Source organism: Asparagus officinalis, chromosome 4 (assembly GCF_001876935.1).
Source record: "Asparagus officinalis chromosome 4, Aspof.V1, whole genome shotgun sequence".
NCBI lineage: Eukaryota > Viridiplantae > Streptophyta > Magnoliopsida > Asparagales > Asparagaceae > Asparagus > Asparagus officinalis.
Window position 1 is genome coordinate 62,775,043 of NC_033797.1, and position 13,101 is coordinate 62,788,143.

At 35.1% G+C, this 13,101-nt stretch overlaps 1 protein-coding gene across 1 annotated transcript; it reads right to left on the reverse strand.

The window, feature by feature from the left end:
- LOC109837579 (proteasome subunit beta type-5-B-like) lies at nucleotides 336-12,703 on the reverse strand. Its single transcript, XM_020405888.1, has 7 exons — nucleotides 12,482-12,703; nucleotides 12,260-12,389; nucleotides 2,024-2,130; nucleotides 1,783-1,917; nucleotides 1,598-1,701; nucleotides 1,411-1,511; nucleotides 336-770 (listed from the first exon to the last, which is right to left on the reverse strand). The coding sequence occupies exons 1-7, from the start codon at nucleotides 12,593-12,595 to the stop codon at nucleotides 643-645; spliced, it is 819 nt and encodes a 272-aa protein (XP_020261477.1). The 5' UTR covers nucleotides 12,596-12,703; the 3' UTR covers nucleotides 336-642.

Consider the following 13,101-nt stretch of genomic DNA (forward strand, 5'->3'; position numbering starts at 1 on the left):
AGTTCTCTTGATTATGAATCTAATGGGAATCAATGAAGGGTGAAAAACGGCTCCAAAAAATGTCCTAACAATCCTGCAGCAGCCAAACTTTGTGATCATGGACAAGTATCGCCATCTTCTTGAGATCAAAAATTGAAAATAGAAATTTAAGTAGGAGGATTTGTCGTCGCTGACTCTATTTCTTGTTAACCAAACTATCCCTATCGAAATCGCTTTTACAAGAGGTTCAGAACCTCACGACCACTATAAAGTGGTAAAACATAACACCAAATCCCTGCAAAATTTCCAGTCACGTAAGCAATTTCTGCTAGGTAAGACAATTATGTGACAAGGAATTAACCAAAGACCGCAATAGACAACAATTTCTAATTCTGCCGCTGGTAGTGTAAGCAAGCAGTCACCTCTTCTCATGCACACCTTACATAAATATGCAGAGATTGAATCACTATACCCCAATGCACATTGCTAAATGCAAGTTAACCCAATATTTCATTCAAACACTAAAATCTCAACTCTTTAAAATCTATATCAAACAGGAAGTTTGAGACCGAGTAGATGGAAGCAGTTTCACAGTTCAACATACATGGTGACCACGGGTCTCAAGTTGCAGACAATCTTAAACTGCAAATTTTTAGGAGACATTCAAGATGCAGGGGCATCAGCCATTTCATGCTCCACAGGGGCCGGAACAACAGGGTAGTACTTATAGTGCAGCTCACCAACATCGTCACCAGAAAGCTTTTTCCAGCCAGTAGGTCCAACATGATAAACTGCAGATCATAATATCACAGTGATGATAACTAGTAAAAAAGCAGTATCTAAAGTTTCTCCTTTCTTCTTCTTCTTTCTTTCTTGCTTTTTTTTTTTTTGGTGCACGCACGCACACACATATTACCCCTTAAATCATCCATATTTAGAAATTAGCCCAAATCTCAGCATTTGCAAAATTACCCCAACTTCATCAACATTGGAGAGAGGAAAAAACTACTCTCATTTAACTCTCTAAGGAGTATACCTACCGTATTCCCTATATTCAGTTACGTTAAATTTTGTAATTAACTTTTGGCTAAAATGCCCTAAAATGTTAACCAAAATTACATATGAAACTTTCTCAGCCTTTTTAATAAACCTCCGCATAAGCCCGCAATCAACGTCTCCTCCAACATTCTTTTACAATTGAAAATTTACCCATCAACCACTAAAATTTAATGACATTATAAGTGGGGCAGAAAAATTGAGTATGAGATTTGAGGTAGTTCTGCAAAAACTGAGATATGGGGATAAGATTGCAAATATGGATGAGTTAAGGGGCACATATGCAACTCTAAGTTACTCTCATTGCATCAAACTAGATTTGCTATTAACCGAATATATTGATAGGTTCATTTTGATTGGGAAGAGTGAACATACCACTGGCAACTCCACCGCTAGCTCCATCACGGAAGGTTGCATGATAAATAGATCTACGAGCAAGCTCTGCAGCTTCCTCAACTGACATGTCATACCGATACCTAGTAGAGTAATTTTACATATAATGAGGGAAATCACATCTAGCCTTTGAATCTAGACATAAAAGGAATTATTAAACAACAATTACCCCTTATCCAGAACTCCATAAGCATATGGTGACCCAGATCCAACAGAAAATCTGTTCCCCTTGAGCCTTCCTCCTTCACTGTCAACGTAATACAAACCAGGACCCTAAAATGCACGAGGGATAGTTAATCACAGGGATGAAAAAATTCAATGGACAAAAGGCTATCTTACAGCTATGCACATTACCGTTTCATCCCATCCAGCAATCATAGTCCCTACTGAAAGGCCCATTCCACGATATGAATAAAGAATATTTGCCAAAAGTTTTGAAGCACCAGTAACTGAAATCCTACGTTTGTTGGCCAGTTCATGTAGACGGCACTAGACAAAAGAAGAATTGAAATACTTAAAATAAATACGTTTTTTACACCCATTATCTACAGTCAACAACAACTCAGGAAAAAGAAAAGTGAAAGTTAAAACTTACCTTAATGCCAAGATTTCTGTGCCAAAACTGACAGTCTGCAGCACCTCCAGCCATCGTGCCAATCATGTAAGGATTTATCTCAATGATTTTCTTTACAGACTGAGAGGCTGCAAAAAAGGAGGAATAACAAGTGAGACACCTGATCAGGAAATGACACGACATAAGCATCTGTGAAGCTAAATAACAAAATGATATTTTGGCAAGCAGAGAAAACAAACAATTAACTCTGCCAGTGCTATGCTTTATTTTATTGCTAGCATTGTTTGTCCTAAGCTAGGATAATTGAGGGTTGCTTTAGATAGCCGACGGGCAGCGTAAAACATAGTCGAATTCACATGAAAATAAATCCTATTAAATATTCATTGGGGTGTCGCCACCGCAACGCCACCCGATGCAATGATAAATAAGCAAGGTGGTTTGCTAAGGCATTCCCTGAAAGTGACGTGTTACATTGATGTCACCCTGGTGTAATGATAAGTAAGCAAGCGTTACACCGATGTCTCCCTGGTGTAATGATAAGTACGCAAGTGTTCTAAGAATCTACAATCCTCTAATAGGTTGCCAAACAGTATTAGACATAGAGTAGAACGCCAAAAGATGGGAAATAGTAAGAGACTTTTACAAGAGAATAGAATTAGATTAGCTACTTAGAATATAAGTACACTTATCGGAAAAACAATGGCATTAGTAGACATTGTGCTTAGAAGAAAGATAAGTATAATTTATTTACAATAAACTATATGAATAGGTGAAAATTTTAGAGAAATTAAAAAGACCTAATATAAACTTTGGCACAGGAAAAGATAAGAATAAAAAAAGTGGGAAACTTTATAGATAACATAATAAAAAATAGTATTGTAGATGTAAAGAGAGTTGGAGATAGAATAATACTAACAAAAATTATATTAGGAGTAGAGGTTATTAATATTATTAGTACTTATGTACCACAAGTAAGGTTGCCCAAGAGTACTAAAAGGAAATTTTAGGATAACTTAGATGAGTTAGTACAATGAGCCCCATTAGGAGAGAAATTGTTTATAGGAGGGGATCTTGACAAGCATTATTAGTAAGGATAATGACGGATATGAGGATACATGGAGGATTTGGATATGGAGATAAGAACGATATGGGAGAATCAATTTTAGAGTTTGCAACAACATATGATCAAGGTTATCGATAGCGGATAGCGTCGCGTAGCGGTGAGGCATCGCTAAGGCTATTTCAAGCTATTGCGACAAAATAGCGGTAAAAGCGCAAAGTCAAATAACGGTCTAATTTAGATATGTATAAATACTAAAAAAATTAAAGAAAAATCTAAAAAATCTAAAAGTACATATTGAATGATTTAACGAGATCCTAAACATGAAATAGACATGTAACCATCACGTAATACCAAAGATGACTGGAGGAGTCAAAAAGTCGTCGTCTTCGAGAAGAAGAGCTTAGCGGTGATAGGGTTGCCCTAAAAGGAGCTCACGGTGAAGGAGGTGAGAGGAAGTATCAAGGTAGGTGTCAGAGGCTATAAAAGATGGCGGGAGTATACTGAAATTCACAGGAGACAGTGGAATGCAATGGTCAAGGGTTGAATTTAATTTTAAAAAATAAGCCACAAACCGCTTTTAAATAGCAGTCAAAAAGAAAATATCGAATGCAATCACTCATTATTTAGTGTTATGACACACTATTGACCGTTTTTGCGAACACACATTCCGCAATATGTCACCGCTATTGTGCGATAGCGTAGCGGACGATAGCGTCGTGGGAAGGAACCGCTAATGCTATTAGCACCGCTATTGCGGGGCTATTTATCGCTATTTATAACAGTGCATATGATTTGATAATAGTAAATACACAATTTACAAAAAGGATGAACGCTTAATAACATTTAAAAGTGGATTTAATAGTAGTCAAATAGACTATTTTCTTACTAAAAGTGTGAATAGGTTAACATGCAAAGATTGTAAAATTATACTAGGAGAGAGTTTAACTACACAACATAGGTTGATGATATTAGACATGTCTATTAAGAAATTGAAGAAGCAAAACTAACATGAACAAGAGACTAAGAACTAAATGGTGGAACTTAAAAAGAGAAAATTTTATGCATTTTAAAAATAAAATAACAAAAAAATATATATAGAAATAAATAATGAGAATATTATGTAGAATAACATGTCTTCATGTATTAAGAAGGTAGCTAGGAGAATTAAAAGGTCATATATTAAATGGTAAGAAGAGCTGGTGGGGGAATGAGGATGTGCAAAAGGCAATTAGAGAGAACAAAATATTATATAAAGAGTGGCAAAAGTGTAGGAGCAAGAAAAACTTGGAGAAATATAAGCTAGCGAGGAAGGGAGCAAAAAGAGTGGTTAGTGAGACTAAATAAAAGACTTATGATAAATTATATAAGTTAGAATCTAAGGAGGGAGAAAAAGATGCATATAAGCTTGCTGAGATTTGAGAAAGGAAGAGTAGGGATTTGAGTAACATTAGGTGTATTAAAAGTAAAGATCAAAGAGTTATAGTAATCGATGAGGAAATAAAAGAGAGGTGAAGGAGTTATTTTCATAAATTGTTTAATGATAATTAAACAAGTGAGCAACATAGGGCCCTTGACCACCATATAGTAAATGATAGAAACTACAGATATTGTAAAAAAATAGGATTAGTAAGGCTAAAAATGATCTAAATAAAATAAAAAGTAAAAGAGCCGTAGGGCCAGATGGTATCCCTATTGAAGTTTTAAAATGTCTTGAAAATATAAGCTTAGGACAGTTAACTAAATTATTTAATAAAATTATCGAGACAAAAAGGATGCCCAATGAGTGCTGGATTAGTACTTTGACACTGATATACAAAAATAAAAGACATATGAAGCTGTTCAAATTATCGTAGTATAAAACTCATGAGTTATATTATAAAATTTTAGGGAAAGGTAATTGAGCAAAGTCTAAGAAAGGAGATAACTGTATCTGAAAATCAATTTGATTTTATAACCAGAATGTCAACTATGGAATCTATAATATTTTCAGCTAGTTGATGGAAAGATATAGAGAGGATCTGCATGTGATTTTCATAGATCTAAAAAAAGCTTATGATAAAGTACTTGAAAAGATAACGTGGTGGATTTTAGAAAAGGAACATGTATCCAGTATATATATTGATGTGATTAAATACGTATGATAGAGTAACAATTAGACTAAGAACTAATGAATGAGATATTAAATTATTTCCTATTATCATAGATTTACACCAATGGTCAGCCTTAAGTCCTTATCTTTTTACATTAATTATTGACAAACTTACTAGGCATATTCAAAATAAAATCCCATGATGTTATTTGTGAATGATAGTGTTAGCTACCAAAACTAGAAAAGGTATAATTTCTAAAGTAGAAAGGTGAAAACAAGCTCTTGAATCTAAATATTTTAGAATTAGTAGAACAAATACAGAATATATAGTGTATTTTTAGTAAAACAAAGAAAAAAAAGAGTATAATACATATTGATTGTCAAGAAATATATAAAAGTAATCATTTTCGCTAACTATGATCAGTCATTCGACATGATAGTGAGATTGAGGATAATATTGTCCATCGAATCAAATCGGAATTGTTGAAATGAAAGACTGCTTTGGGAGTCTTATGTGATCATAGAATACTAATGAAACTAAAGAAAAAATTCTACAGAACGGTTATAAGACTAACAATGTTTTATGGACAAAGTGTTAGGCAAGTAAAAACATGTGTAAGAAATGAGTAGCAAAAATGAGAATGTTGTGATGGTCATGTGGGTCTAAAAGATAGGAGAAGAAATGAGTGCAACTGTAATAAATTAGATATTACTCCTATTGAGGATAAAATGAGAGAATAGACTAAGATAGTTTGGTCATGTACAACAGAGAATTCTTAGTACACTGGTTAGGAAAAGTGATAGTATTATAGTTAATAGCGCTCGGAGATCTAAATGTAGACCTACAAAAAAACTTGGTTAGAAGCAATTAAGAAGGATATAATTATATTTAACTTAACAGAGGAGATATCCCATAATAAAATGGAATGAAAGAATATAATTTATATAGCTCACCTCAAACATTTGGGATAAAGTCTTTGTTGTTATTGTGGAACAAGACAGATAATTGCTTATCTTCAATATAAAAGATCATACTCAGTGAAGTTTAAGTTTCAAGCCTATTCAGTGGAAAGATCTAAATTTTATTATTCAAGTTTAGCATAATCTTTTAACTCCACGGTGTGGTTGGCTTTTTGGTTAGCCAATGGCTAAGAATTGAGGAAGCTGTCAATGTGGATTTGGAGAGCACCACTCCTACAATAATGAATGATAGAACTTATTTTCATATTTTTTAAATATATATCCTCCTAGCTCGAGTCAAATTTGGTAGTCACCATAATTTTGACACTGGAACTTCAACAAAGTTAATTACCCCCTTTTTCCTTGTAGCATAGCTCATAGAATTATTTCATTCATCCATGATCCATATAAGCCAGACTAATTGTATTGAACCCCTCCAACTCTTATCAAATATCTACTTGCTGATTTATAAACAGATTTGTCTTGAGTTATAAACATTAGTTAGTCAAAAACTATAGATGTTGCTGCTGCTCTTGCTCTTGTTGAACGATAGAACATGATGGTATAAACAAAACAATTATATCCAACCAAATGTAGGAAAATATATTTGGGAAATTTCAAGTGCGTCCAACCAAATATGTGAATTCTAGATTTATTATCCCACCAAACGACGTGAAACTGCAGTTCAATGTATTTCATCAATTGAGAGAAAGCATAAAATTGAATTGCTAGCCTCATTAAACACTATGCATAGGATTTATTGATGACTGCGTCAGAAACTGCTAAAGCCGCATAAACTCCCATCTAATCAAGGGCCCTTGAAAGCTGCCGCACCTAGACAGCTTCTCAAAAATCTAAACATTAAGAGCTTATTCTCCTTATAAAGCATATACAACAAAATTCCATCTGCGACATTCTCCTGTAACATTAACAGATTATCGGCAGCAAGTGAAGCCATAATAGTTCTACCTAGATGATCTCGATGTTTGCAATAAACAAAAATCTCATAGTCCATCCATAATATTATTATACAAATAATTCTAAAAATATATAACTACACCAGAGATAAACAAGATTTGAATAACCAAAATCTCAGCTTCAGAAACTTAGTTATCAGGAATAAACGATAGATCTAAAACAAGTTGTCAATACATTAAGAAGTATCAATTTGCATATGCGATTTACAACTGCAATTCCATGTTGATGATGAAACTTAATCCTACTTATTAACAAGTCATAGCTAGTGCGGTATTGCCTATCTACAGCTTCTCAATATCATTTCATATAACATCTTAATAGAATATTAGATTTATTCGCGATATAGGAGAAAATTCAACATTCTCAACGTGATAGTAATAGCATATTACATATTCTACATTCATACAAAATATAATAATTTGTAAAACTAATAAATCAGGTTCATCATGCATACAATAACCAGTGTTCTAAAAAGCGGCCTAGGCAGATAGTTTTTTTAGCCTGAACGCCTTGCCTAGGCGGCTCCTAGGTTCCGTCTAGCTTTTAAAACATAAAAAAAATTAGTGATTACCCGACCCAAACCCATTACCTGAACCTATTACCCAAACCCAAACTTAACCCTAATACCCTATTTCTCTCACTCTTTCTCCCGACTCCAACCTTTCTCCCGCCGCCTCTCTCTCTCTATTCTCAAACTCCCGTCTCGACTCTCCCCCTTCTCTTCCAACCTATGTAGCACGGACACGGATCCGACACGGCCATCCGACAAGTCGACACGATGCAAATCCTAAAAAATACATAGAATACGTGTGTTCGACACGTGTGTCCGACACGGACACGACACGACACGGCTTCATGTTATGCGTGTCCGTGCTTCATAGCTTCCAACTTGCGTCGCCTCCCACGAGCCCTTCTCCCGCCGCCCCGCCGCCAGCCGCCCCTCTCTCTCTCTGCTAAAATTTTGAACTTTCTTTTATTTTTAAACTGTTCTTAGACAATTTACTTTTTTAGTTTAATTAAATTAGTTTTAGTTAATTTAGTTAATTTAGTTAATTTTAGTTTATTCTTGTTTAATTTTAGTTAATTTTAGTTTAGTTAATTAGTTAATTTTAGTTAATTTAATTTAATTAATTAGTTTAATTAGTTAATTTAGCCAATTATAGTTAATTTTAGTTTACTTATCTCATGCTGGACATTTAGACTATTCATTTTTTCCCTTGAGCATTAGACTTTTGAGTTTGCGATATTATTTACTATTGCGATGACTTGTTATATTGGACATGATGATGTTTCCTAGTATTTGGTTATTAATTTGACTATTTAGTATTTATGCATGGTTGATTATGGATCTAAGCTTGTTATTTATATTTTTTGCGATTTTATATGAACTCAATACAAATTTAGTGAATTATTATAAATAAATAAATAAATAAATAAAGCAAACTCCTAGGCACCGCATAGGCGCCAGGCCCCAGCTACAACGCCTAGTCCGCCTAGTGCTTTCGATAACATTGATGATAACTGTTAAATATCCTATCCACTTCATCAGAACACTTGAGTTTTGGTGTAGCGGATGGAACTTTAACAATACCTATGTAAACAATCATGTCTGTTTCAAGCACCATAATTGACATGATCCTATTGTGTGCCAGACACATTGAATAAGTTCAACCCATAGAAAGAAAGGGAAAAAACAAAAAAAACTTTGCATATCTTAGACATGTAAAACATCAGGTTTTGATCAGAAACCTTGGAGTAGAATACAGATTTTAGCTCAACAAATCTTTTGATGATAGGGTTCTTGTTTGCTTGTGCTTCTTCCTGCGTGCAAATATAGTTTCTTACATACGCGGATCTACCTTGGAGGAGTGGTGTCACATGACACCACTTCCTCCAAGGATGATTGCTATACAATCATGAAGCTTCTTTGAGCTAATAAGTGGATAGAATATTGACTTACATGGGAAAATGTGATTATATACCACCTATTAAGATTCACAATTTTATACTAGTCATTATCTGAAGTAGATAGTTAATAATCTACTGTTGTCAACCCTGAACCATGGTAATTGGCTAACTATTTATACTAACATCAATGATTCTATATCATTTGTTACCAGTTTAAGCAATAGTAAATTGATAAGCTACTCTGTCCACAACACTAATATCCCTTATTACCTCAAAAGTTGCCAAAAATTCATGGTGTTCATATTGACTTCTTAATTATATAAAATCCACAAAAAATCACAAAAGCTTTTTTAAGTACAAAATCATTTAAATCGCAAATTTTATTAATTATTGGTTATATAGTGACAATAGTTTTTGAAAATCCTGGATCCTCCACTGGTTTCTTACTTGGAAATGAGTAATTTTCAACATTTTATAATATCATTTTCTCATTTTCTGATAGATGTATGACTGAATCTATATTCCATGGACAGTTCTACCATGAGCCATATCCGTAGCCAATACTTTTATTACCCGTACTTGTCACTACACTCATTGAATATATGCATATATTTATTAAGATGTGTTCTCAATAATATCATACATGTTTCAATTGAAAGTAATCATCATATGCTTGTTGGATGTACACCTACACTTCCCATCCACTTTTTGAATTTGTTGAATAAAGATCGTGCTGGTTTCAACACATATCCAGTTTAGAAATATAATTAGAGAGTTGTTTGGGTATCTAGTTCAAAAGTGCAGTCTTCTCGTTTCTAATGAAAATAATAAAACAAACACAAGATGTTATAGGAATTTTGAGTTTCATAACATGGTGATCTCACGTAAAAGAAACATAACATGTTATGAGAATTCTGATTTTCATAACATGGCGATCTAAAGTAAATTAATGATTTTAGTGTGATTAATGATTATAGTGTGCGCGTGTGTGGTCATATCTCTGTACCCTATCTTTTACAAATTTGTCATGCCTCATACCTTACACCCGTACCCATTCCCATGGAACATAGGACCAAATACACTTACAACTAATTTTAGATGTTAACTAAAGCCAACAAATTACAAGCTCATGTTGTACTAACAAAATGATGGTTCTTCTAAATATAACATTACTGAGTACAGATTTGTCCAATGCAAGGCTTCTACCACAAAAGTGATGCACTATTCTTAACAATTTGTCCTTCTGCACATCTAACTTAACTTCCAATGAAGACCTAAAGCCAGACTTATTATCTATAAAAAAGCTGTAAACTTCCCACATTCCACATATTGAAATTATTTCACGAAGTAAAACATGTGAGGAACGTGTGAAGTATAGTGGGGTAAATGGACAATGTAGTGGGAAGTTGTTAGCTATGAGAGGAATTAGAGAGTAGTGGGTAGTTAGGATTAGCGTGTAATTTATAATGTGTATTATGATAGAATTATGTATGAATGTGTTTATTATTCCTAATCTAAATTGCTCCTTCTCTGATTCTACCTCCTCTTTCTTTTTTCTTACTCTCCCAATTCTAATCCCTTATTATCTTCTATTCCTCAATCCTTGTGTAATAACCATGGTCGGGCGCGAAAATCGGCGTGGTTAGGAAAATGTCCCTGACAACTTCGTATCAAAGCAGGCTATCGAAAATGAATCGGAGGTTTGCAAATCAAATAATGGCAAGATGGAGAGAATCAAGGCCACAGTTGATCAACATGGAACCATTCTTAAGGTCTTAGGTAATCGGGTCGAGAGCTTATCGCAATTGATGATTAGGATCTCCTCACAAATCAATAGCTTGGCAGAACAAATGGGGAAAACGGCTATGGATAAAAGTCAACAGCCACAAGAATCAGTCCTTAGCCGCCACCTATACTGCAGACTTCACCTGTGGTAGGCCCCTCAACCTCTCAACATAGCAATACCTTTTCATATACTGTCAACCCCTCCTATGGCAGATCCACTTCTCTGACATCATCTATGGCGCCACTACCCAAGTGCAGACCAGAGTTTCCTATCTTCATTGGTGAAAACAAACACAGTTGGACCTATCGTGTTTGACAACTCCTCGAATTCTACTCTATTCCCGAAGAACAACGTGCCAAACATTCTACCTTATTCCTAGATGAAGCACCACTTCAATGGTACCGCTGGCTTGAAAAGGGCAGAGGCCGACCACTACATTAGTATGAATTTGAGCAAGCCTTGTTATCTCGTTTTGGACCTTCTGAATTTTTGGATTACAAAGGGGTCTTGTCTAGGTTACAACAAACTGGTCTTCTCTCTGAATATCAAAGCCAATTTGAGAAACTCTTAAACATTGTAGATGGGCTCCTTGAGGACTACTCAGTTAGCTGCTTTGTTAGTGGGCTCAAAGAGGAAATTAAATTTGATGTTATGCTTGAAGAACCGATTTCATTAGAGGCTGCAAACAGAGACGCACGTATTTATGAGAACAAGCTAGCCATCGCACGAAAATTGCAGACTGACAACACCAATCATGATAAAACAAGTCCACCAAATTCAAGTAACTCAAAGAGCATCAACACATCCGGGACTTCTTTTCCACCACTTCCTCAAATCAAACTAATATCTCCTCAAAAAGCCAAAGAATGGAGAGAAAAAAGATTGTGCTATCATTGTGATGAAAAATATATTACAGGACATCGATGTGAATCACAAAAATTGTTCTTCATTGAAGGAATTTAAATTGAAGGAAAGGACTGGGGGTTCAATAATATTGAGCTCGAGGACGAGCTCAGTTAAAGAGGGAGGACTTGTGAGGAATGTGGGAAGCGTAGTGGGGTAAATAGATAATGTAGTGGGAAGTTGTTAGTTATGAGAGGAATTAGGGAGTAGTGGGTAGCTAGGATTAGCGTGTAATTGATAATGTGTGTATTATGATAGAATTATGTATAAATGTATTTACTGTTCCTAATCTAAATTGCTCCTTCTCTGGTTTTACCTCCTCTTTCTATTTTCTTACTCTCCGAATTCTACTCCTCTATTATCTTCTATTCCTCAATCCTTGTGTAATAACCATGGTCGGGCACGGAAATCGGTGTGGTCAGGGAAATGACCTGAAAAAACAGCCCAATACTTTTATCTTTCGCAAAACTGTTAAATCTGACTTATAACCAACCTTTAATCCAACAACTTAGAATATAAAAAATGAGTAATTGCAACAAAAAAGTGATAAGGTATGAAATCAAAGCTTACAGATGTATCCTCCCATGCTAGCCCTAGAATCAGCAGCGACGATAACGCCCTCCTTAAATATAAACGCAAGAGTCGTCGTTCCTTTCGCCGGCTTCACCATCTGAATCGCCTTCTTCTGGAATCCATCAAACTGAACCAAAACCACCAAAGAATCGAAATTTTAGTACTTTACACGAAAATTTCAAGAATTGATTGAATGCATCTCAAAGGAGTTGAGCTTACATCAGCGCAACTGGGGAGATCGAACGATGGGGGAGCAGAGAGATCGGAACTGAGCTCTTCGATCCCCGATGGACGCAGACAACTCGATTCGAGGCCACTGGTATCTAGAATCATGATCGGATAAAGACTTAGATGAGAGGAATGAAACCCTAGAAATCTTGGAGCGGGAGCGAAATCCTAATTGGGAGAAAAAGGAAGAAATAGAGTTTTGAGCACGAGCGTGGCACGTTGTGTGATTAACTATCAGGTCGGGTTGGTTAGGATGCAGTGTGAATTTGCGTATGACCGTCTAATTATCAAATGCCATGCAAGTTGCGTACACTTGTGCTCAAAATCTCAGTCAATCTCAATTTAAATCCCATCAAAATCCTGATGGGATTTAAATTGACATGCATATATGGTTGCCTACGTAACATTGTCGCATATTTTGCGTATATAGTAAGCGTTAAACAATATAAAATTATATAACTCTCACCGGTAATTTCAAAATTTTATAGTGGGATAGTGGGGCTTTTAACATAATGTCATCTAGATTAGAACACTTGTAGAAAATCTCACATCCTAGTTTGTGTTTAAGTTAGACGGAAAATTTCTATCTATGATACATCATTCTAGACGGA